Raw genomic sequence first — 27,186 nt, forward strand, 5'->3', positions numbered from 1 at the left:
ACAGCAGCAAACATTCTAAAAAGCAACAAACACCAGCAGAAAAACAAAAACCTACAACAGACGTGTGCAGCTACAACCCAGTCCAATAAAACAGAATTAGGGGAAGATCAGAGTAAAGTGGTAGATTTTCAGGGCCTTCTTAAAAGCCTGCGATGATGGGGCCTGATGGACCCCCAATGGCAACTTAATCCAGAGGTGTGAGGCCACTGCAGAAAAGGCCCTCTTTCGTGTAGCTGCCCACCTAACTGCCCTCACAGGTGAGCAAATTAGAAGGGCCTACTTCTGACCAGGCATGGCTAGGATTGTACTGTTAGGGTTGGAACACTGGCTCGGCAACCTCTTTCCGATAGATAAGATTAAGGGCCTTTCCCAACCTGGTGCCCTCCAGATGTTTTGGACTACAACTCCCAGCATTTCTGACCATTGGCCACGCTAGCTGGGGCTGATGGAAGGCAGAGATAGACAATATGTTCTTCTCAGTTTGGCTTGGGCTGTTTTACCGTTTCTATTGTATTGCTTTCTGAATAATGAAGATTTTGCTCAGACCTTTTTCTTTTCTTTTTTTTTAAAGGACACACTTCTGTGCTGCGGAAGGAGTAATTACGGTAGTCGTCGCTCCCCAGCCATTACGATAGAACCTCCCTTCCCGAGGCGAACGGCCCGTTCCCCTCTTGCACCGCCAGGTAGCAGCACCCTGCTCCACAGGCGGAGCCGTGCGGCGCGACTCTTTCGCCCTCAGTCCCACGCGGGCCGCCGTAGAAGCCCCCACAGCGCTTTGCTCTGTGCGTGTGTGCGCGCGCGCACGGACGCGCGCGCTTTGTATTTTTTTTTTTAAAACTGATTCTCCTTCCGCTTCATTCAACCGTCCCACAAGCCAGTGCGCTCGAGGCTCTTCCTTCCTCTCTCCCGGCTTGCGCGCACGCTTCGCCTGCTAGCGTGGCCGTGGCCCAGCAGGTGGCGCTAGTGGGCGAGTTGCCAGCCGCGGAGGCCCTTCTGTTGTTTCCCAGCTTCCGGCGCACCGGGCGCCGGACCCGACGGAGTGCCACGTCCTTCGTGTGGCGGCGGTGAGGAGAGGAGGAGGAGGAGGGCGGGGTGCGCGCGCGCGCGAGAAGCCGCCGCCGCCGCCGCCGCCGCCGCCGCCGCCGCCTCAGTCTCCGCTGGGCCTGAGCCATGGGCTCGTCGCAGAGCGTGGAGATCCCCGGCGGGGGCACCGAGGGCTACCACGTCCTGCGAGTAAGAGGCCGAGTCGGAGCCGGGGTGTGCGTGGGAATGAGTGCATGTGGGCGGCGAGGGGAAGGCATGCGCGGCGGTGCGCTCCTTGCGGGAGAGCGGACGCTGCTGGGGTTTGGGCCTGGCTGGTCTGCGGGGAGGAGCGGGCGGGCGCGCGGGCGGGTCCGCCGGATCGCCTTCTCGTGCCCTAGCGAGGGTAAACCGGGGTGCCCGCCCGCCTTCCGGCCTTCTTGCCCGCTCCCAAGAACACGGCGGGAGGAGCGTTTTGCTGCTCTTTAGCGCTGCCGGAGCAATGGGGGTGGAAAGGGACGGACGGGTCCTTTGCGGCGTGCCAGTTGAAGAGGGCGCCGTAGTGTGCAGTTCGTGCTGACCTTCCAGGCGCTTGGGGCTGGGGAGAGGAGCGCGGGGGGCTCTCTCCTGTCAGCCTCGCTCAGTCCGCCCTGTCTGTGGGGCAGAGGTAACTTAAGCAGTGCGCAGCCTGCTGCTATCCCTGTTCACTCAGGAGTAAATCCTGCCAAGTTCGGTGAGCGCTCCTTGCTAAATATTCTTTGGATTTGGGGGCGAGGGGAGGGGATGTGTGGCGTTTCTTTTTCAGTGCCTATCAATACAATTGTCTATATCGAGTTCTTTTTTTGTTAGACCCTTTGGCAGCTTGCCTAGTCCAAAACGAGACGCCCTTGGTACCATTGCGTCGGCCTGGCCATGGTCCTTGTTCTGAGTGTACTGCTTTGTGTTAGGTGGGCAGCCCCACGGCAGATCTATTCATGTTTCGCACTCAGGTTTCCACCACAGCACGGATAAGCAATGTGGTGCCTGTAGACACCCGTGTCCCCTTTGACACCTTGTTTGGCTCCTGCTGATGTGTCCTACCCCTCCCACTTCTTAATTTTAATTAATGCGTTTTTTACTGGCTGCTGGGATTGCCATGAAATAGCTTTCTGTTGGTGCTAAAAACTGAAAACTGTGAGTTCAAAGGAATTGTTTAGTGTTGGGGGGGGGCTCAGGCCCCACCTCTGCCTTGTACTCAGTCTTTTGGGCAGGTTACTTGCCCTTTGCCATGCTTTCCATGGCAGCGATTTTGCAGTGGTGCCTGGGACAGTTTCTCTGGTTGCCAAATGTGCTCATGGCCCCAGAAGGTTGTCTACCCGTGCACCACACTGTAAGGTGCCCATTAGTGAAATGCAAAATGGTCAAAAGAGATGATGTCTGAAGTGTAAGCCATAGATATGCACCTTGATCTGAGTTTGCATGGAAAAAAACTATGGTAGGCTTTCCCAACCTGGTGCCCTCCAGATGTGTTGGACTGCAACTCCCATCATTCTTAGCCAGGATAGCCCATGCTGGCTGGGAATGATGGGAGTTGCAGTCCAACACATCTGGAGGGCACCAGGTTGGGAAAGGCTGATACATGACCTTGTTGCTTCTGCAGCATCCAGTACAGTGTACCTTCCTTGTGTTAAACCATTTTACATAACATCTAAAGGTGAGCTATCATAGTAAACCAATAAGAGCATCCTATAGTAGTGTAAAGTAAGGAATACTGCCACTTAATATTTGTCGTATTATTGAAGAGTCCATCTACATTTTTAGAAAAGTCCACAGTGGAGAATCTGTAGGTTCCTAACGTCATTGTTCCTGACACTTGAAATTTCAATTAACTTGGATATGATTGCCAAAGTTTAACTACTTTTTGGACTTCATTTTGTTCCCAATATAAAAGCTTGTTCTGTATCAACAATGACATCGTAAAAAACAAATGTATTGTCTAGTTGAGTCATCCGTAGTTTTCAGCGCACGTTGTTCATTGACAAAGTAGGAAATAGTGCTTGCTTTCAACTCTTGTGTCAAAACTTACACTTTAGTGAAGTGTGTTTATAGATCCCATTTTTCAGATTTTGATCTTGGGATTATTCTTTACTTGATGGAAATTATTCCTGTGTCAGTGTGACTAGTTGGAAGAGAGATCAGAATCTTCTGTAACTTGCTATTTTAAGGACTTACGGGCATGAAATATAAAATACAACGTTCAAGCCCTAATAAATACCAGGTAAACTAATTACACTGTCAGCTACACCAAGTTCAGTTAAGTACAAAGTCATTGCCTCAGAGAAAGTTACTTGGTGTCAGCTTCTACTGTATGAACAAAGTTATATAGCAACTTTGTGTAGTGCATACATAGTATTTTACCCTTTGTGCTCCAGAGCTTACTCAGACACAGCCATAAGCCCAAGGGCAGCTTCATCTAGTAGTATCCTTAGTTTCATAAAAGAAATGTGATGAAAAGCTGGAACAATTTAAAAGGAATGTCTCAGTACTATAGGAAGAATATTACTTCAGTCAGTTTATATTTCAACTGCTTTCTGAAGAAAACCAAGACAGGTAACAATATAAAATCCAAGAATAAATATCAAAAAGTAAGCAAAAGAAAATTGAAAGTGGTATCAATAAAGAAATGTACCACATGTATATTCTTAATATATTATATATTATTATAAGGGAGGGAATAGAGTAAACTTTCAACGGGGTCAGGTGTGTGCTTCACTTTTCCTGTTTTGCTTAGTTTTTTGAGAATTTAAGCACCTCAAAGTCTGTAATTTGTCAAAAGAAACTGTGGCTCAGCATTGAGTCAGAGTTTTGAAAGCAGCTTCTTAATTACAGCGGTGATTTCCTGAATGTATTTGAGAGGGGTCAGGGTTTTTTTCTCCAGATGTATTTCTGTCAGAATTGTATATTACTGAACACAGAGTGACTGAAATAGTTTGCCAAGTGTTTTATAGAAGAGTAATACCTAAGAGACTGTAGTGAAAACCTTCATCCCTATCGATGCCCAAGTATGTTTGTTAGCTGGTGACCGGGTTCGCATGAACCCATAGGCTATTTTAGGGTTGCTGGGATGGTTAACAAACCACCCATAACTCACCTTTGCACGACATGACACAAATTGCGGCCGCCCCCACCCCCACCCCAGCCATGGGCTTGCATATGCAAAATGATGTCCAGCGCATGTCACAGAGCCCCACACATGAATTAACCCATGGTGGCTTATTGTGATGTGAGAACAGGTGCAATGTGATATAGTGGGTGGGAAACCCTAGGATCATATACTTGTTTAATAATAAAGCTCCAAAGCCAAGCCTCTTAAGTTACTACCTAACCCATATTGCAATCTAAAGTGAGAGAAGGGTCTCTTATAACTTGCCCTGTGCCCTTGAGATAGCAAGAAGTAGTCTAAATGTGATGTTCAAACCTTGTTTATAACTCTGTGTTGAACTTCATACTTTATAATGCATAATTGAGGAATGTTATTAACAGTGTTTATAGTACTTGTGGTCACCTGATGTAACATTTATATCCATAAGAAAATTACATCTTGTTCAAGTTGTCCTTAGTCACTTTCTCTGCTGTTAAACAGGAAAGCTTTTGGCAGTTCATTTCTTCTTTAATTCGGACACCAAAGCTAAATGCGCTTTATTGCAAGATTTTGCAGGAGCAAGGTTTTTTTTATCCCTGCTTATTGTATTTGTACAGATACTGTACCCCAGTGTGCAGATGTATGTGTTTAAATGTGGACAGCAAGTTACAAGTTGATGCCGTGCCTGACCTTTTTGCTCTTGATTGTCAGCATCTTTCAGAATAAGATGCTGGATGTTCTCCAAGCTGTTGTTGTCCCACTCTTGCTCAAGAAGTCTTGATGTGAATTCCTTAGACAGCTACCACCTTGTTCTTTCAGGGGGGTGGGGAGGACACAACATTTGAACATATATTGGAACTTGTCCCATACCCAACCAACGTTGGGCTTCCAACAGTCAGCTTAATTTGTCTTACCTGGTGCTGAGATTTTTCGTAGTCAATGGGTTTTGGCTAGAAATTCACAGTGACTGAACAGACCTTTCCTGGGTTTCACTGACTGAAATGTTGACAACCCCATAGAACCTGGAAGGGCCTTGTTTGCACGTGCTTAATTGGTGGCTCATACTTGACAGTCAGATACCAAAAGGTAGTGAAAGGTGGTTTCTTCTAATTACTATAGGACTTTGCTGTTCAGCATTCATTGTTTGATGTTTGTCAGGTTGCTGAGTGAGATCGTTGGTTAATATGAATTGTGAATGCCATCAATTCACTCTACCTTTCCTTCTCAACTTAACTTGGTCCAGTGGCTTCAGCTTTTGCACTGGAACTCTTAAGGATAAAGTATCAAGCTGCTACTATGAATTGGCAGGTTGGAGTTAGATTATAGAATAGTAGGGTTGGAAGGGGCCTATAAGGTCATCGAGGCCGACCCTCTGCTCAGTGCAGGAATCCAGGCCAAAGCATCCCTGACAGATGGCTGTCCAGCCTCATCTTGAATGCCTCCAGTGTGGGAGACCCCACTACCTCCCTAGATAATTGGTTCCATTGTCATATTGCAGTCAATATACAATATACAGTCAGGAAGGTTTCCTTGATGTTCAGCCAGAACCTGGCTTCCTGTAAGTTGAGCCCGTTAGTCTGTGTCCTGCACACTGGGATGATCGAGAAGAGATCCTGGCTTTCCTCTCTGTGACAACCTTTCAAGTACTTGAAGAGTTCAGCAGTTCCTAATGCATTAATATGTTCAATACGCACAGCTTGGTTAACCCACTTGGGAGCACATTCCATCCATGTTATCATATGTGTACCAGCTTCCTTTGGCTTTTGAGCAAGTTGCTGATTTTCTCCTTTACACCCATAGATTACTTAGGACATACATATCTTAGAATTTTTCCTGGAGCCTGAAATTGAACATTGCAAGATGTTTTTATTAGGGAAGGTAAAGATAAGCGGGAGAGAAGAACCATGTTGACCTCAGTGGGGACTGATCTAGAGTAGGTAGTTGCAGAATATGTAGCTGTATGACTTTATTTGGCATTTAACTTGTGAATGTATTATCTTATACAATATTGAATTATATGCGTTTCTGTACTCTGCAAATGGAATTGTGAAGCAATCTGAGGGCATCATAAGAATTTTACCTTATATTATATTAGTTTAAAATTAATGTGTGCATGAAGTATTGATCGTGCCACATTACTTACAGTAGGAAAAATACATTGGCCTCAAATTATTTGCGTGTTAAATCATTTTCTTCATACTGCGGAGTTTTAGAGATAAGTACATCAAGTTAAGAGTTTTTTTTAATTTATTTTTCTTATCACCTGTTCAGTTACAGCTAGTCTAGAATGAATGGTTATATAATAACCTAAAACAATTGACTATCTGTACTTGGAGAAGGGAAATCACTGCTCAGTATAGGTGATTTATTTTCTTGTAACCATTGGATCAATTCACTTACAAAGCTCTTTCCCCTGAAAAATAGGTTGTGTCTGAAGGAGTTCAATGGAAACCTATAGTGTTTAATATATTTTTAAAATATTGTACAGAAGCTCAATCAATTTTAATAGAGCTAACTGAAGAATTGCCTTTAATGCAGATAGTATGCTGAAACATTTTATTGCATTAGGTCTCTACTGAACTGCAAAAACTATTTCAGCATTTTGCAGCTGATAAACTTGTCGCCACTTTTGCAAACTTCCCTGCAAAAGTCCTTTTACATTTTGCTGTTTCAAGGCGGTGTGCAGTAGTAACTCCAGCTACTTGAATTAAACCCCATTTTTTCACATTCTAGGTGTTTGCCGTTAGCTATTTAAAGCTCTAACCCTGCAATATTGAAATTAGTCTGTCTTTTAAGAAAATGCCATTAGGACAGACTTGTAAATAAGTCCAAGTGAGTTACTAAACTGCTTGTCCATATATTTGTGTTAGTCATTAGTGACTGCAGGAGCTGACTTTCGTGAAACTTCCCTAACTAGTCACTGGTCAGCAGTTCTTATTCATCATAGGTAACCAGGCAAGCAGCAATTTGCAAGCCTGTTCTTAAGATTAAGATTTATGTCAGTGTTACGGCAGCCATATAAAATACTTTAGAACCTTCTGACCAATCACATCTAGAATAGCTATGGACATGATGTGTGTGTGTGTGTGTGTGTGTGTGTGTACTTAGTTTTCAAAATGTACCACTACTTTAGTTACGGATATTGATCTGGTTCAAATGTAACCATGTTGGTCTAACAAAGCATAGTTTATCGGACAAAGAACAAAAATGTCCATGTGCTTCTTTAAAAAGAGAGCTTTAAATAACTCCTTTTATGGGGTTTCTTAAAAGACAATTTCTTGTTGCATCTGAGCTCCATCAGTCTACAATCCTAGTTTATAAGCCATGCTCAAACCACACTAAATTGCACTTTCCCAGTTTAGGAATTACAGGAAACATTGGCTTAAGAAACAGCCGAACTCTTGCATTAAGGTGCACCTTGGTTTGTAAGAACCATACCATCATTTCCTCTAACAGTGAACTTGGTTGAGTGCTTATCATTATCAGTTTGGAAACCAGATGAGTTCACCCAAGAACAAGGTAATGGTTTCTCCTTGGTTGGGGGTGGGACTTTTTGAGTTTGTAAACTGAAAATAATTTTAAAAGCCCCCAAATGGCCTGACAAGTACCTGTGAATTTTCAAGATGTGTGTAATTTGGGAGATGAGAGAAAACTGGAGGTGGAGAGGGGAAGATGGAATTAACCTGTTCAACACCTTATCAGTTTATAGTAACCTGGTTCACATGATCATTTTCTGCCACCGTGATTTGCAGCATTGTTCCATAATTTTTCAAGAGGAAGGAAAGGAAAAAGAACACATTTTTCCTTTACCACTCTCCAAACACCCCCTTCCTCTTCAATATAGCAAAACGTGCTATATAGAATAGCAGGGGGAGAAAGGTGTCCCTTTTCCCCTCCCTTCCTCCTGAAACTCCCTTGTCTTTCCAAGAGGCCTATGCAATACTACAAGGTTCCTATTCAAGGATGGCTGGAGCCTTGAACAGGAACATTCCCTTTTATTTATTAAAAGGTTTTTTTTATCCTGCCTTTCCAAGTAAATGTCTATGGCTCCTAATATCAGTAAGGGACTGAATCATCTCATTGCAGGTACACTTAAACTTTGAAAAATTAGCTGTATGGTAAAGATCCTAGGGGTTATATATGCTATTGCAAGTCCTTGACCTACAAAATTGTACATTTCTGAGGTTTGTTTGTATGCTACAGCACAAGGAGGGAGTAATCTACTTGGTAATTTATGTATTAAGGGTTTAAATGTGATTGCAGGGCATGTAACTAGGCTAAAGATGCCTGCTACATATACACTTGAACCTGGCATGCTCTCCTGACCATCAGCTGAACAGAATTTGCTGTTTTTAGGAGTAACAGTTTCCTGAGACGCACGCAAGTGAGGGATTCCTTTTCTAATAACCAGGATGACTATAGTGCAGATTTAGGGGGCGAGTGATGTTGTATTTTTAAAAAGAGAGATAATCATTAAAAAAATGTAGGATTTTGTGTGTGTTTAAGTTCCTGGCCCTTATGGCTGTGGTGGTAGGCTTGAAGATATGTCTGGGGAAATTTCAGAAGTCAGAGGAGACTGTACAGAATTTCTAGTGGCTGGGGCTTCAGTGCCCCATGTAGCTCTTTAGTTCTCCTTAAGACTAGCTAAAACAGAATAAATTATGCATTGAGGAAATACAGGTCACAGAATTCAGTTTTTCTCGGTTCAGAATTTGGGTGTTTCTGTGACAATACAAGGTGTATTGTTTAGTCACAGATGGCTTGCTTAAGCTGTCTCCTCCAATCAACATGCTTTTTTTAAAAAAAGTGCAGAAAATGCTGTCTCCAGATACTCAGCAGAAATAGGTGTCTGTGTAATATAAAGATGCAGTGCCTGAAATATAAGTGAAGGCTATTGTGAGCAAGCACCTGTCGCTTTGGCAAGGCGTTCACTGTGAATTGACGTCTGCACAATGGCTTAAATGCAGCTGTGCACAGGCAAGAGCTACTGCTCTTCTGGTGTTCCTAGGTAAAAGTGTGTATGAATCAACTGCTTTACACTGCACAATAAATATCAGGAGTGGAACTGAGCTGAGGAGGGGTGTATTTTGTGAACAATTTCCCCTCAGAAATATTTTGGGAAGATTCTTTCACAAGGGGATGGCACTGCAGAGAGAAGTTACACCCTCAACATGCATTCAGGAGCCCCTTGCCCCATTCCGCATGCCTGGCATTCAGGTCGCACTATTGTGAATCTCTTTGCATCTCTAATTGGCTTCAGATTCAGCCCCATTTTTAATCAGAAAAGCCCTTTTTCCTATGGTACTCCTTCCTAGTAACAGTGATGTTATAATGCAGGCAGTCAAATTTGACTGTATGACAACTTCAGTTAAGCTAGTTCTGAGTGAGGGCAACTTAAGGTTTTGTTCATTGTTCAGTGAACATTCAGGCGACATAGGGCTCGGCCCTAATTAAGTTCAGTATTTTGCCAACCTGTTCGTAGGCTTGTCTCTTGAACTGCTACTGCTTCAGTAAAGTATAATGCTACAAAATCTATTTTGACTAGCACAAGTGAGCTTTGTCCTGTCACTCCTCCATTAGCTAGAAGCCAGCAGCAGAAATTATTTAGGCCCATCTTCACTCTTAATTATCCTACTTCCTGGTCCCTGTAACCCCCCTCAGATCACCGCTAGTTCCTATGCTGTTAACAGCTATTTATTCCGGATAAACTTGTTCTCTTTATTTCTCTCTTAAAACTTGAGATTCTGTGGACTGAAATGGTTTCCACAATTTGTGGAGTGGCTGTGGACATACAGAATGCCAGCACCATGGGTTCTCTTCATGGGTTAACACAGCTGGGTTCAGACAACACAATAACCCACATTTCAACAACAACCCATGGTTCAGTGACAACCCACACTCAACTGATACTCAAACCTTGAGTGTGGGTTATCATGTTGTCTGAACCCAGTCAATGATTTGGTTCACACATAATGCTAACCCATGGTTTATTTAACCCATGGGTTGTTATGATGTGCAAACTCAGCTGCACTAACAAACCATGGGTCGTTAACCCAGAAACAACCTTATAGTGCTGCAAAGGCATTTAGGATAGAAGGAGGGGATTGGCGAAGGAGGACTCGGGGATTGAGTAAACAACCACAGTTTGTTTGATCATCTGCCAGGCAAACCCTTGGCAGAGCAAGAAACCATGAGTTCAAGAAACCATGGGTTAGCATTATGTGCGAACAGGTCAGTGAGAATTGGATTTCAAACACCACAGTCCATAAACTGCTATCTCCAGCATGGTTGATTGGATTTACTGAGGTTAGCCTGAAGCCAGTGGCTTGAGAATAGGGATCTACAAATTTTGGTAGGACTTGGTAGCCAACCATTGTTTTCTAGGATCCAACAAAGGTTAGATTTCTTGCTTCCTCCTGCTTTGAAGCAAGGTATGTCCCTTTTTTACTGCCTGCCTGTGAAGATTGTTTTAAAAGGGAAGAGCAAGAGGCACCTATATTTGTAGCATGCTTTCTTTCCTCCTGCATAACCCCCAGCACAAGATCCAACCTGCTGCCATTTTGAAATGACATTCCTGGGTATCCATTGGCTCTTTAAAAGTTTATTTTGCCTGTGCTATACTGGTGGTTTTGACTGCATTTATGGACCCATGTGTGGGAATTTCAGACTAAGCATCACTTTTTTGCTGTTGTCTATCAAGTCCATTGTATCGTCTCCCTGATTTTTCATGCTATGTTTGTTTTTGTAGGTGCAGGAAAATTCACCAGGACATAGAGCTGGATTAGAGCCATTCTTTGATTTTATTGTTTCTATTAACAGTTCAAGACTGGTAAGTTAATTCTTGGAAGATTTTGTGGGTGATAGGCTTTTGAAATGGGTATCTGAAAACCAAAATTCAAATCTCTTAACTTTACAGCCATACGGTTACTAATATATTTTTAAACTAGAATTCTATAATGATGTCATGCTGGATTTAGACCTGCCAGGGATGCTCATTTCACAATTAAAAACAGGTCATGAGCTGCCTAAAAGTATTTTGGGGGAGGTGCAAATTACATTAGCTGTTTTAATCTCTCTGTGGCTATTTTGAGTGGCAAAGGAAAAGTGTCACTCCAGGCATAGATTCTGCAGACATGAGATTTCTGCTGGTGGATCATTGCAGAGACAAGGAATGATTGGTCTCTGTGTTCAGCTGTGTTCCTGCCCTAGCACCTATCACAGGATTATGTTAGGCCAAAGTGGAGAGGGATGATTACAAGACAGTGGTCTGTCTGGATTTTTCAATGCCTTCTGGAGAGAGAGGTGCAGTACAGAAGTAGCCCAAGTTCATTTCCTCTGTATCTGTGAAAGATGCATGAAGAAGGAGGGAAGTTGAGATGAAGGATATTGGGCATAGTTGGCAAGGAAGAAATCTATGTTAGCAGAACAAGTATGAATGGCAGTCAACTGGAATATTATTTGCAATGTCACCTAGGATGCCATCCTTCTTTCAGGAATGTAAAATCAAGAGTGCCTTGGGTGGTATCAGACGTTCAAGTGGGTCTCTTTACCCTGTAAATATATGATATTCCATCATCTTTAATGCAGAACATAAACCATACCTATACACTAATAGCCACCTTCAAAACTGAAAAAATGGGCTGGATCCAGACCAAGTTGCCCTTGGTTCCCATTGAAATCAGTGGGACTATTGAAATCAGTGGGACTTAAGTTCAACTAAGTCTAAATCCAGTCTAATATTTTTGAAGTCTTAAGTTCAACTTTTGTGGTATTTTATCTTGGGTCAAGTTCAGAACATGAACTTGAAAGCTGGAATTTAAAAATATTAAGGAGACAGCCGTTTGTAAAGAGGCCTCTTAATTAAAAGTATTGATTTTTTTTAAAAAGTGGGAGATTAATACTTCGAACATTCTAATCTTTTACACTGGGAACCTGGATAAGACTATATGACATACTCCTGGTTCCAGATTCCATCTAGCATGCAAAAATAGCCTGGCATCTCAGTTCTGACTATTTATGCTGCCATATTTCCTGAGGTACTACAGTGTGTTCCAGTTGCATAACATAACATCATGTTTGATAAAATTGTGTTAGCATCTTACTTGGCACACTGCTTTAATAAGGAGGGATTCTTATACTGGAATAGTTAGTCTTGACTCTAGTTGTGTGAAAAAAATCCAGTTCAGATTTCATCTCTCATTTGTCTATAAATGGCTTTGAAATGTGTATAAGCTGCTGCAGTGGTGAACATAAGTGCAAATGAACTCTGAAAACAATACCTCTGTACTTTTACTAGAATAAAGACAATGACACGCTCAAGGACCTGTTGAAAACAAACGTGGAAAAGCCTGTCAAGATGCTGGTTTATAGCAGCAAAACCCTGGAGCTCCGAGAGACATCAGTAACTCCCAGCAACATGTGGGGTGGGCAGGGCCTGCTGGGAGTGAGCATTCGTTTTTGCAGTTTTGATGGGGCCAATGAGAATGTCTGGCATGTGCTGGTAAGTGGAAACATCCAAAGGTTTTTCTTTGTGGAGAAAATTATTTGCTACAGATATGGGTGTGTAGCTCCTTCTGTCTTAATTGGGATGATTTACACACACTTTTAATTGTGAGCAGGGCTGTGATTAAAGCGATCCAGTGGGGGCATATTTTGCACAAGCCCTAAATCAGGGTTGGTTTTGACAGGGTTTCAGTCCAAAGACCATATTGCCATGCAGGAAATGTCCCAGGGGCCACATGGCAACAGTGGGCACAGCCACAGCCCAAAGTGGGTTTGGCCACCTCATTCTCACACACAATTCACACTAACACACTCACACACACACCATCCATGCCATGTATTCTCTCTCTCTCTCGCACGCACGCACGCACACCCTTCCCACCCCAGTTGATCCATGCAGATCAGCTGAGGAGGACATTCTCAGCACTGCGCAGGAAAAAGATCATTTCTCTGATCAGCTATAGATCAGAGATGAGAGGGCTGAGCCTGGGGAAGAATCTGGCAGGCCGAAGTTTCCCCCTGCCTACCCTAAATGAAGTTGGAGTTTCATGCAGCTTTCATCTGTGTTAGTGGTTGATATTGGAATAATTCTCTCTGAATCATGCTCATTTCCTTTATCCCACTTTTGCTCATTGAGTGAAATTCTGAGCCAGTAAAACCAATAGGATTTTTATCATTCCACTTCAGTGCATGTCCATATCCAGCAAACACTGTCCGTTCTGAAGTGAGGTTTCCATATGCAGTCCTAGTGGGTAAAAGCTTCTGTTCAGGAGCTAGAGATAGCACTCAGCAAACACAGGATTGCATTAAACAGAATCTAATATTGCCCTATATGTGACCCCCCCCCCCCCGCAGCAGCGATTGCACACTGTGTCTGTGTACACACACAGCTTTCAGTTGTTTCTCTGTATTGAGGACAACTTTTTATACGTCGCATATTTCCTTTGCTAAGAAAACCTTTAGAAAGCACATTGAGTTAGGTTGGCTAACTGGGTGAGAAATGGGGACTGATCTGTGTCTGAGGCAGTTCTAGAATGTTTAATAAAATATTTTAGAAAACAGTAATTTCAGCACAAAATAGCTTAATACAGAGGTTGATTTTGTTGCACAAAGGGGCATTATTAACTTATGAGCCAGGGGTTGCCCAGGGAGTTACGATGGAAACATGGCTGGGGAAAGGGAGTGGAGGACCACAAAGCCATGTGATAGCTTTAGGGTATGGGCTTATTTAAACAAAAAGTAAGTGCTGTCTTTAATTTTTCTGACTTAGTTAAAACTGTCACTATTTCTCAATTTTATGTCTTGAAACTAGGAAGTTGAACCAAATTCTCCTGCTGCACTTGCAGGTCTTAGACCTCATAGTGACTACATAATTGGCGCAGATACTGTCATGAATGAGGTAAATGCTTATTTCATTTATTACAGAACCAGGACTGGGGCCATGCTAACCCTAAGCCATGTTACTCAGGATGGTTTCAGAACTGCTTTGTGGCAGGCATCGTAGAGCTTTGTTTTTGAGTAGATATACATAACTTGAATTTAAAATTTGCTATTCAGTGTAATTGGATAGTGCTAACGTAAACTACTAAGAAGGTTCATTTTGTGACTTCTTAACATTCCAAGTCTTTATTTTTGTATTTAGACTGAAATAAAATGAGCTAACCTCTGCTGCAATAACTGGTTCAGTTCTAAACTTCAGAAAACAAAATATCACTTCCTGTCTTAGAAGGGCTGTAGTAAATCTGGGTTACTGAGATGCCAGCTTATGTATAATACAAGTCAATTGAAAATATCCTTTTTTCCTTCTGTCTGAGGATTTATTCTCCCTTATCGAAACGCATGAAAGCAAACCATTAAAACTTTACGTATACAACACAGACACTGATAATTGTCGGGAAGTGGTTATTACCCCAAACTCTGCATGGGGTGGAGAAGGAAGGTAAGGTAACTTTTTCTTCAACTATAATATTAGTTGGGCCATGCCACTAGGCAGTATTTCTGGATTGGTCCCACACACAGCTAGACTTGTACTGAAGGACTGGTCTGGTACAGTGACTGAGGGGATGAGCACTGTTGCATGGCCATCCCCCCCTCCCCTCGCCACCTGGAGCTGGCAGAGCATTGAGGATCCCAACATCTTTTATGCAGCTGTCCATGCAGATAAGGTCTACACCCACCAGGGCTGGGGAAAACAGAAGAAGTTTATGAATCTGCTTTATATTGAAACAGCTCATATCCTCCAGGTTTTCTTCCTGGATTCATTTGTGGAAATATAAGAGGAGAGGGTATCTTCTCCGCTTTGTTCTCATTTATTAAACACAACTCATTCTTCAAGGTCATTGAAGATATATAATCATTGGTTTTTCAGCATGTTGAGCTAACAATTTCCATGTAGACTTAAGTTCGGTTTTTAAAATTATTATTATTATTATTATTATTAATATTGGCTACTGGGAATGAACTGCAGACCTGTTTCTTTGATATAAGATCGATGATATGATATTGAAATGTAAGGTTGTTTATTAAACTGTGAGATTGTTAAGGTTATAGATATAGTTTTTAAAACAGAATGGCATCGGAGGCCGGCGGGTATTGGAGTTTAAACTTAATTCTTTAAAGGGGAGGGGGAGGGAGGGGGAAATAATCTTCTTTTCTTTTTCTTTACTTCCTTTCCTCCTCTATTTTCCTTTTTTTTTTTTCCTTTTCTTTTTGTTATTGTGGTGTCCTCATCGGAATATTGTATTGCTGGGAAATTGTAGTATTGATCAGGTTGTTGGTATTTTGGGTATTGTTTATTTCATTTATAAAGATAAAATAAATAAAAATATATTTAAAAAAATAACCATTCATACTGTGACATCAGATTTCCCTGCAATATATATCTTAATACCAGTCTCCATGTATCTTGTAAGTTATAATGTGCTACCCTCCCTTTTATACAAGCCTTATAATGTAGAAAAATGCCATGCATCATGAGGACTAGAGTTATGAATCTTGCTCCCATTTTTTTCATGTTTGGCTTTAAAAGGGATTGTATAAAGCCAAATATGAAAATGGGAGCAAGATTTATAATTCTGTGTCCTCCATGGTGCCTGGACGTTTTTATAACAGTAAACAGTAATTGTATTACAGTATTGTATAACAGTAATTGACATAACCTAGTCATAGAGTATGCAGCTTCAAGCCCTGGGATACCTGAAGAACTGCCGCCTTCCACCGTAACCTGCCCATGTATGAAGAGCTGTGTCAGAAGCCTTTCTACAGATTCCCCTGCCATATGAGATTAGGCAACGGGGGACTGGGAATAGGGTGCCTTAACTATGTGATGCTGTTCCCCAGGGCTTTTTACCTGGTACCGAGCTTGATAAGTTGACTTCAGCTGCTATATTTTTTATAATGTTCTAAGTTGTCTTCTCTCTTGCTTTGTCAGGTTTTTTTAGTTGCTGTATTGTCTTGTTTTAATGCTTTTGTAAGCTCCTGTGGAAGCTTAGGTGCAAAACTGAGGCTTTTAAAATTAAATAGTGGTGTCCAAGTGGCATGTACATGCTGTATACAAGCGGCATAAGTGAAGTAAAAGTACTGATGGTTGAATCCTGAGAATGCAGCATAATAGACTTCTGAAAAGGTGACCCTTTGGCAAAGGACCTACGATAAATTGTTTGTTTGGGGGGGGTAGTCTAATTTCTTTTATATTTATATTTTAAAAGCCTAGGTTGTGGCATTGGATATGGATACCTTCATCGAATACCTACACGCCCTTTTGAAGAGGGAAAGAAAATTTCTCTTCCAGGACAGTTGTCTAATACACCTGTTAGTCCACTCAAAGATGGCTTTACAGAAGTAAGTTGTAATGCAGGGGCGGGGGGCAGCACTTATACCCTGTTCCTAACCACTTGTGTCAGAGCATCCCTGCAACAGCTGCATAATATACTGACAAAGGGGTGGGAGATGGTAGATCAGGATCTACTAGTAGATTTGTTATGTCTTCTCAGCTACCAGAGCAGTCAAAGAAACTTGAAACAATTCAGGACTCAATCACTGCCCTTCAGGGGGCTGTGGATTTAATTAATATCTCTTTTCAAAAGATGGAATCGAAGGTTAATGCTCTCGAAGATCAGGGTACTGCTCATGAAACTGCCATGGAAGCTTCTCATAATACTTTGCTTGAATTTCTCAACTGGAGGCCTTCACACGTAGAGCGAATCTACGTATCCTTGGTATTAAAGACGTGGCTACTGATATAGGTTAGGCTGAATTTATAGATAAACTTTTGCATGAGCTATTTGCTTTACCATCTGATTTTTTACTTGATATTGAACACGCATATCATGTTCCTGGTTCAATACGTGACACTAAAGGGACTTTTGGGACCGTTATGGTTCAATTTTCACGAGTATCTACAAAAAATTATGCATCTGGCAAGAGAACAAGGTGAGCTTCGGTGGGGACCAGCAAATGACAAGATTATGCTCTTTCCTGATTATACTAAAGAAATTGCTGACAGAAGAAGGCAGTTCACCAAGGCAAGAAGTCTTGCAAAGCAAATTAACCTGCAATATCATATTAAATATCCGACTACATTTTGCATTCTTTTTGAAGGCCAGATGAAAAGGTTTTTGGATCCTGATGCTGCAGAATCATTTTTAATTGGTATTAAAATTAAAACAAGGGAACCAACTCTCTCAGCCTCCGGAGTTGGAATTTAGCCATCTTTACTGTTCTTTTGAAGTGCTGTTTGGGCTATAGCTGATAAGAGTTGGTAATAGTTATAAACTCTTGTCAGTTATTTGTTATAGTTTGTCATCTAGGCAGTATGCCAGAGTAAATGTTTGCATATTTCTGTTTTCTTTCTCCTTTTTTAATGTTATATTGTAATAAAATGCCTGTTTGTGTATGTGTGTGTACACATATAAATATATTTTTAGATATGATATTACTTAAAATATACAAATGATTTGCTTTTGTTTTTTTATTTTTATCTTTTTCTTAAACTTTTTAAAAGTATTCTTATTAATATCATTGTGGGATTATTACTATTTCTTGTCGGCTAAACCTTTAATGTTTATTAATACGCGTTAACTGAATGGTAATATATGGCCAATGGAAATGGATTGTTTGCTCCCATTCCTTTGCTATAAGACTGAGGTTATGATACTGAAAGATAAGGTTCAAGGTTCACCGTTTGTGGTGTAGCAGATTGAAGATTTAATAATACTTGCAATGTTTGGAAGAGTGCTGTATAGGTATAATCTGCAGTTAGATTTATATTTGGATATTTGGTTTGTTCTTAATGAAGTTTAATAAGAACTCCTTTTTTCCCTCTCTTTTGCTATCCTCCCTTTTTTTTCTCCTCAGAGTACTCTAATGTTATAAACTGAAGATTCTGATTATGTTGTTGGCATTGTTTATTTCATTTATAAAAATAAAAATAGATTCCCCCCAAAAAAGGATCTACTTAGTAGATCTCTGGATGATTTGCAGTATATCAGCAAGGATTTCTGACTCCCAATTGTTTAACAAGAGCAACAACAAAATGACACCACACACACACGCGCGCGCGCACACACACAAATAAATTATACTGCTTAATTGAAGGAAGCTTGGGGTAAGCAGGAATAGATTTAATTGTGGAAGGATTGTGAGCTCAGCCTGGTCCTCAGAAGATGCTCAGAGGCGCCATGTTCTTTAAGTCTAAGTATGTATTGTCAGATCTTGGATTCTCTAGTAAAACACAAAGTAGGTCCTGCAAGCCTGAAGTCTGCCCTGAGCCCTCCCCTGCACTGCCAAAATTGCATGTCCCTTTCTAACTATTTATTTGATGTTGCTGTCTTAGGGATGGATCATCACAGAGAGCTTTATTCTGTTTGTTTCACTGTCACAAATTCCATGGAAGCAGCAGTTCTTCAATAAACTATTGTTTTTTATCAGGTTCAGCTGTCTTCAGTTAATCCCCCACCTTCATTACCACCTGGGACTGCAGGAACTGAGCAGAGCCTGGCTGGGCTTTCCATCAGCTCAACGCCTGCTGTCACTAACGTGCTCAATACAGGTTTGCCTTCTTATGTAGTCACATAGCAAATGAAGATGTGTCTAATTCTAGTTCCTCTGTTTTCTAAATATAATTAGATCAGTGGGCAAAAGACAGGGCCTCGTTAACTTTTGTGCTACCACACTATCAAGCGGGGCATTATTGGAGGCAAGGATGTATGAGGTTCTCTTCAGTCCACTTCTCATAGAATGGCCCTGTTCTGAACAGTGGTTGGGATCCTTGCTTCCAAGAGTGGAGTTCCACTTCCCCCATCTCTCTTCCTGCTACAACCTCCTTGAACCACTATTAATCAGGTCCTGAGATATGGAAGACCTACTGAAACAGCATGGGATGTGACGTAGGGAGTTGCAGTAGGAAAGAGGAATGGGCTAAAATCAAGGACTCCCCCTTGCATGAGCACAAGTCTTTCCAGTTGTGCAGGGCACCTTTGGATCCAAGCCAAAAAGAGGTAAAGAATACTGCTTGCTGCAAAAACACTTAGCAGTGTTGTGGCATAGGTATGAGTAGTTGGATGTGTGTTTTGGATATGTTTGGTCTCAAAGAGACCAAATGACCTGGGTCAAATCAACTGGTTTCTTGAGTCCCTAAAAACCAAGGCCTAAAAAGAACGCAGGGTTTCTTACGTTTTTCTTATCCTAAGGGCACAGTATGATTCACAATATATTCTTACAAGTGGGAGCTGCAACAAGACGTTGCAGTGCAAAGTGCTTACAGTCAGTCACCTGTGCTCTCCTCTAGAGTACTCCATTCCCTCTTACTACCTGTTTTTTCTTCGTGCCCCTGCCCCAGACACACGTGCACGCACACAAACACACTGTTCAGTCAGAATTCCATGGCTTTTAAGCACCCTCAGTCTGCATTTGGCTGTTCTTTGGGGTTCCTCTATAGGGTTTTCCCTAAAGCTTTTTTGTACTTCTGCAAACCTCTGGATTCCCCCAAGCTTGCTGATACCTCCCTCTTGTGCCTGGATGGTGCTGTTTTGGTTACACAAGGATTGGTATTCATCTCTGAACTTCAGAAATAACCTCATTTTATCCTCACAGTAATCCTGTGAAGTATGCTATTGTGACTACCCAGGGCTGCCCCAGTGGTCTTCATGGAACTGTGATTATTTTTAATTAATGTTGATATAATGTTGATGGCAATAGTATAAAAGTACTGGGTGGATTCAGATAAAGAGCTAGCTGAATCATGAGGTCCCTTCTAGCCACACAAATGCAATAATGTGTGTGCATGCGTGCTGTGCTGTGCTGTATGCACACACGCACATGGGGAGCATGTATATATTCACAATAGGTGCTTTGCAGATGTTTTTGTGGCTGAAAACTTGAAAACGTGTACGGCCCCTTCTCTTTGCAGGTTCTGTGCCAGCTAATATTCAGGCTTTACATATTCTTTCCCTAGAATAAAATGTTGAGATGAGAAATACTTCTGCCTTCAGACCCTGGAGAACTGCTGCCAGTCAGTGTAGATAATATTGGGCTATATGGACACATAGTTTTGTCTCTTATGTTCAAAATGTCATGTAAAATTAAAGTGGTATTCTTTTCCATTAGGTGTTCCCACAGTACCATTATTGCCTTCCCAAGCAAGTCAGGCTCTTCCTCCTGTTAACCCAGCAGCTACATCACCAGGTAGGTGGTAACAACATGAATGAAAAACCTTAAATGTGCCACAGCCAAAATCACAAAAGGGATATTTTTCAAGGGGAGGCAGAGTATGAAACTTCTTTCATTGATTAGGGTACTAATACCCCAAAATTGAGCGTGGGTATCATGCAGTTGCTAATTTTGTCAGTGCTCCAATTGTGTGGCAGATACAAGGGGCTACTATTCAGATTATATCTTCTATAATATATTTTTAACTGTAGTGCTTCTGTGAAGGTCTGAGATCTACAGAGGCAAAATGAAAAAGGTCCGGTTTAGAGGCCTGGAGTTTTCTGTTGGGAGGGGGTAACCGTGAGAGGGGTCATTTCATTTCTCCAGAGTAGTGTCAGTTTCATTTCTCCACTGAAGTTTCATTTCTTCAGGGTTGAGGCAGTACTTTCAGTTTTGCTGGGAGGAAGGTATATAAAGAGAGGGAGCCAGTAAGGGAGAGAGAGACCAGGCTGCAGCCAGAGCAAGAGCAAGTCAGGAAGAGCAGAGCCTGAAGGGAGAGTAGAGTCTGAAGAGTGAGCAAAACAAGCAGCCTAAAGGAACTTGCATTTTGCAACTTTTATTTTCAGACCTTTTGTATCACTCCGCTGTATTGCGTAAATACCCTTTGTTGAGATTTGTTTGCTTAAACCTACTAGTAAACTGTTGGGGTTAAACCCTGTGTCTAGAGTGTCAGTCACCCCATGTCTACAGCCCAAACCCCTCGTTGCTGAGAAGGGGATGTTTAAAAGAAGGAAGGTAGGACTCTTGAAGCAGCAAGAGATCCTTGAGGGGTTGCTCAGGGGGTCCAGGTCATAAGTGGAACCTTGACAGCATCTTCACATACTTAAGCTGGAGATAAACGTACTCTCATTAGTGTTGGTGATGCAGATGATGTGAGTTCCCTTAAGCACAGGCCCATCAATTTAATGTTGGCACCCTCCGACTGATCAGTGAAAGCTTCAGTTGCTCTATGATTTAAGCCAATTAAAAGTTGCAGTCCTCATGGGGATCTAATATAAAGTAAGGCTTGTAGGAATACTTCTAATCTTATTTTATCTTGCTTCTCAACTAAAGTTTCAGTAATACAAACATGTATTTAAAAACTGAATTCATAAAAGATAAAATCCAGTTAAAACTCACTCAAAAAGAAAGCAACATAAAGTTGTAGACACCCCCCCCAAAGAAAACAGCAATCAAGACAGAATATATTTAAATAGTATATAAGCATAAAACAACATTGACAGGCAATGCAAAACAGGCAAAAGCCTTTCTTAAGAGGAAGGTTTAATTAGTTTTTAATGCAGCTGCTTCCATGTAGGATATGCTGCTATTAAATTGTTTTACTGCTGAGGCTCGGAAATGGGTCTGTATTGGTTTATATTTTAATGTATTTTGTACTTTATGTTTATTAAAACTTTAAAATTCAAAAATGTTACATTACATTGTATTTTGTTACTCTGATGTTAGCTGTCTTCGGTGGACATGGGCTACAGAGGCAGCTTATAAGTATTCTAAATATAAGAGCTTCCTAGTTGACTGGCATGAATTAACTGCAAGTGGCCAAGCAACAGTAAGAACCCGACATGGAACAACCGAGTGGTTCAAAATTGGGAGAGGAGTACCACAAGGCTGCATATTGTCACCCTGCTTATTTAACTTATATGCAGAGTACATCATGAGAAATGCCGGGTTGGATGAATCACAGGTCGGAATTAAGATTGCTGGGAGAATTATCAACAACCTCCGATATGCAGACAATACCACCCTAATGGCAGAAAACGAAGAGGATCTCAAGAGCCTCTTGTTGAGGGTGAAAGAGGAGAGTGCAAAAGCTGGTTTGAAACTCAACATTAAAAAAACTCAGATCATGGCATCTGGCCCCATCACTTCCTGGCATATAGAAGGGGAAGAAATGGAAGCAGTGACAGATTTTACTTTCTTGGGCTCCAAGATCACCACAGACGGTGACTGTAGCCATGAAATTAAAAGATGCTTGCTCCTTGGGAGGAAAGCTATGGCAAACCTAGACAGCATAGTAAGAAGCAGAGACATCACCTTGCTGACAAAGGTCCGTATAATCAAAGCTATGGTTTTCCCAGTAGTAATGTATGGCTGTGAGAGCTGGGCTATAAGGAAGGCTGAGCGCCGAAGAATCGATGCTTTCGAACTGTGGTGCTGGAGAAGACTGTTACTAGTCCCCTGGACTGCAAGGAGGCCAAATCAGTCCATCCTAAAGGAAATCAACCCTGAGTGCTCATTGGAAGGACAGATACTGAAGCTGAAGCTCCAATATTTTGGCCACCTAATGCGAAGAGAAAACTCTCTGGAAAAGACCCTGATGCTGGGAAAGATTGAAGGCAAAAGGAGAAGGGGACGGCAGAGGATGAGATGGCGAGATAGCATCACTGGTGCAATGAATACGAACTTGAGCACACTCCGCGAGAGAGCGCAGGACAGGAAGGCCTGGCGTGCTATGGTCCATGGGGTCACGAAGAGTCGGACACGACTGAACGACTGAACAACAACGGCCAAGCATGTGGCTTGTATACCTACATGGAGCAGTTGTATTTTGATAAATGGCCTGGGGTCTATCCAAAGCACAGTCATACTTGAAGTGATATTTGCTACGTTTACTGTTATGCTGCACAATGTGCGGGACACACAGTGGATTGGGACTACTTGTGAGACTCTTGGGTGTCAAATGCTTAGATCACAGTGGCTTCTGTTGAAGATGCTATATTGAATACATGCTATAATGCAGCCAGTAGGGAGAGAAGAAGAATATTATTGTAGCAAGTTGTATTACGAGTGGCAGGATTTTCCAGTTCACAGAGAAAACTTTCGAAGGCCCTTTCTCCTTCCACTGCTCAATACCACTGTGACCAGAGTGCATATAATTTTCTGGAAGCCACAGAGGAAACTGGTTCTCTGACATCACAGTTAAACAGTATGTCATTCACAAAGACTTAGCTAGCAAAAAAAATACTCCCAGTCGATAGTTGTTCCCCTTGTAGACAGACTGTTCCTGACAAATACTATGAGGGCCCTTAATCCAGAGATAGACATTTGCTGTTTCTGTGTGTCTGCAGCACTATGTAATCATTGGATGGTTGACACTGTCAGCTCTTAACAGCACTGCTCATCTGTTCAGGAAAGACATGGAGCGCTCTGTCCAGCCCCTCCCACAAATACATGTCCCTTGAAGAGATTGGCATTGTCAAGCTAAGACTTTTCACCCTCTGATGGTTCCTGATCCAGCAGCAAATACATGTACTAAAGATGCTTCTTTGGGCACATTGGGATTGTTGGATGAGAGCACGGGTTCCATATCAAGTTTGAGGTTCTTTACTTTTCTGCTTTTGGTCTGGTTTGTTGAGCTTTTCAAACTTTAATATCCATGCTGTCTTTGGTTTTTAATTTCTAATCCCCACCCCACAAAATACCTTTTTTTTTAGGACTGATGCCTTTACCTGCTGGACTTCCCAATCTGGGTAATATCCCAAACCTGAATTTACCTGCCCCACACTTAATTCCTGGTCCTGGAGTCACAGACATTGGACATCCTGGTATGTTTCTGCAGATTTCTAGTGTGGCTTCCAATCTCGTACAATCCACTGCTATACATGGATTTTATGTAATCTCTACACAATCTGAAAAGTACAGTGAGTAAGGTATTTTCAGTTGCTTGCTCACAGTCTTATGGACTTTGTGTCATGACACAATATGAAATATGTCCTCAGCTCTATATGTGTGCTGTAGTTCTGCAGGAGACATGAAAAGCAGGAAGCAGCATTGGGCACAGAACTCAGCTTCCTGAGAATTTCAGCTTTCATTTTTAAAATGGAGCAAGTTTCTAGTGGTTATGTTTGAAAATGTGCAGACACTGGGTTGGTGTCCACTGGGTTGGATCCATTGTATTCCTTCCATGAATGAAAGGGCTCTTTCTGTTCATAGAAGGGACTGAGATCCTTGGAGGCTCCCACTAAAGGAAGAGAGAGAGAGCTAATTTTTGCTGATTCCTCCTTTCCCCTGAAGTCCCTAACAGCTTTTCCCACCCTGTTCCAGAAGGTTCCCCAGCTTTTCATGGGGCACAGGGAGCTTCAGGGGGAAGGAGGAATTGGAGAAACTCACTTCTCCTTGTCTTCTTCCAGAGAAAGCATCATATGAGCAGAATTCCACTGATTGGAACTCTGGATCCAAACCAACGCCTGCTGAAATCTCAGAGCCAGAAGAGTGACTAAACAAAAGTTTCAGTAGTTGTATGCAGAAGTTTGGTGCACTCTGTAATGCTTTGTGCTCCCTGTGACAACCAACCCCAGAATAAATAATGTAAAATGGTTTTAAAAATGTCATTGAATGTGTGTGTGTTTTAGTGCTGGGTACTCATGGCCCTGAATATAGCAATACCCTGAAAAGTTGTCTTAGGAGCAAGGCAAGCTAGAACAACAAAATGCATGCAACCCTCATATGTTCATAATTCTTAATGTAAATCACCAGACCAGGCTTTAGGCTCTAGAAAAGAAAAGAACTATGATTTACTCTGTGCAAGGAGGGCGTAATTCTGTAACTTTGTATTTACTGTATTTTAATGTATTGTTTTATTGCTTTAATCAATTTTAATTGTGTTTGTAAGCCACCTTGAGTGTCATTCTTTGGTAGAAAGGCAGGGTACAAATCAAATAAATATAATCTAAATCAAGAATACTGTCAGGATGTAAGTATATGGCAAAAAGTGAAACTAGATTTATGACACTGAATAAACAGCTAATGTTACATATTTGGTGAGCGTATTTGAGAAAGAATAGAAAGTAATGTTAAGTAGAATATAACTCCTGTTGACATATCAGAATTGGTGGTAGCCGGCAGGGATAGAAAAGAACCAGGGCGTAGAAAATCCATTAAATTAGACTAGGTGGTGACTCTTCCTCCTGTGAACATACCAATTCAGCTGGTGTTACTAAATGCAAATAGAGTAAGATCCATGAGCTCTGCATTATGTTGTGGCAGCAATATGAATCATGTTTGCTTTCTAATCATTCCTTTGAACCCTTCTGGAGAAGATACTGGGTGAGATCCAGTGCGCTGTGGACAAAGAACAATAAAAGCACTTGCACTTTCCTACCGATGTTTGCTAGTGCTTGCTCATTCGCTGGTTGCATGAGGGTTTTTTTTATGAGTTTTTTGCATGAGTTGCAAAATGCAGTGTGATTACTTTTTATTTAAGCAATGTCTTCTGCATATGGTTGAGGAATTCTGATAGGTAGTGTCTGCACAGGGGAAATGGCTGCTCCATATGCAAAAGCCAGTGTCTCTATGTGGAACTGACTCTGGTTTTGACTGCAATCTTCGTAGCCCTTGGGAATGACACTGGTTGGTAAGAGATGTGGCCATCTCTATATAGCATGGCTGATACCCAGCTTAATATAGTGGCTCGGACGCTGTGAACCCGAAAGACCCTAGTTCAGATTTCATATTAATAGCCTTAAGTTTGACCTCCTGCGCCATCCCATCTGCGGTGTGTGGGATGATACTGGCTTATCTTACAGCACTGTTGTAAGGGTTACTGATACGGGGGCAGTGCTGTGAACACCACAGTGTGCAACATACAGGCAAAGTATTATTTAGAATACTTCAGCCCTATAGGCTAAGAAAGAATACATCTGCACATACAGGAATTTACTGTAAATGTGATGTGTGTCCGTTTTGTCTCCTGATGTCCTTAGGTTTGCCACCACTTCTTCCCTTGCCTCCAATAAATCTCTCTGGAATCACACCTCTGTCACCAGAATTCCTTGCACGGTTTCCACTGGTTACTGAGGGGTCCACTCTGCCTACAGATCTGCTTGCCTCTGCTCCTCAGGCAGGCAGCATACCTGCTAATCCTGGCACTACTGTGAGCGTGGAACAAACCTCTGCATTCATCCTGGATGCTGCTGTTCCTCCTTCCATTACTGCTGCGGCGACTCCTCCCAGTGCTCCTGCCGCCAAGGCATCTGCGCCTGAAGACAGGGGAGATGGATCAGCCACGTTCAATGAGAAGCCAGCTTCCTTGGTCACAGATATAGCTGCTTCTGAATCATCATAACTTCAGCTGATTGGTTGGCTCGGGCGTGGTGTATTTATTCAGCTATGGATAATATTAAAAAATGCAAACTACCATTAATGTCATGCTAGTTTGTATTTTGCTGTTAGGATTCCTGTAAATATACTGAGGGTGACTGAAGGGTCTTGGATTTTTACAACAGGCTCAGTGCAGAGCGGGGTAAGGGGGAGGAAGTGCTTATGTTTAAAACAAAAGGAAGAAAGAAAATACCAGGGTAGAATCTGCCAAAATGGGAGGTATTTTTTTAAAACTAATCTTACTTCCGTAGGCTTCCTTGCTTACTTTTTCCCTCATGTTTTGCTTCTGTTAGAAATGAAGAAGCAGCTCATGCTTGTGGCATTTGGAACCCATCTTTCTTGTACTTTGCAAGAATTAGAATCTTGGTGATACGTTGTGAGGGGGGTAAAAGTGTTTACTTTTGTCCAAGTTGTACATTTTAGCACTATAAAGACCTTCAAACTAAAGCTGTTTTATTAAAAAAAAAAATCAGAGTGCGACTTGTCAATTCAGCATCATTTTAAAATCTGCCTGTGTGCAGATATTTCTGTTGTGCTTTTGCCTGCCCTTACCTGAATTTAACCACTGCTACTTTGCTTTATAAGCCTGCTGTTGAAAAGCATTTTGAAGAAATCAAAAGGAAACAAACCTGTTGACATTGACATAGTTCAAAGGCAGAAGGGTGAAACTTTTGACTTTTTTGTAAAATGAGTTGTATGAGAGAGAGCTTACATATGGCAATAAATTGAGAATTTTA

At 41.8% G+C, this 27,186-nt stretch overlaps 1 protein-coding gene across 2 annotated transcripts; it reads left to right on the plus strand.

Moving 5' to 3' along the window:
- The first annotated feature begins 1,066 nt into the window (after positions 1–1,066).
- Positions 1,067–27,186, plus strand: GORASP2 (golgi reassembly stacking protein 2). Of its 2 annotated transcripts, none has more exons than XM_084812615.1 (10): positions 1,067–1,233; positions 10,890–10,970; positions 12,438–12,641; positions 13,956–14,042; positions 14,458–14,582; positions 16,351–16,483; positions 18,572–18,692; positions 20,249–20,326; positions 23,785–23,895; positions 26,053–27,186. In XM_084812615.1, the coding sequence occupies exons 1-10, from the start codon at positions 1,171–1,173 to the stop codon at positions 26,412–26,414; spliced, it is 1,365 nt and encodes a 454-aa protein (XP_084668741.1). In that variant the 5' UTR covers positions 1,067–1,170; the 3' UTR covers positions 26,415–27,186. The 2 variants fall into 2 exon arrangements, with proteins under 2 accessions (XP_084668741.1, XP_084668732.1); XM_084812606.1 differs by having other exon boundaries at positions 13,956–14,041; positions 14,451–14,582.

Source organism: Heloderma suspectum, chromosome 1 (genome assembly GCF_057233095.1).
Source record: "Heloderma suspectum isolate Gila_16-S chromosome 1, 16-S_ref, whole genome shotgun sequence".
Classification (NCBI taxonomy): Eukaryota; Metazoa; Chordata; class Lepidosauria; order Squamata; family Helodermatidae; genus Heloderma; species Heloderma suspectum.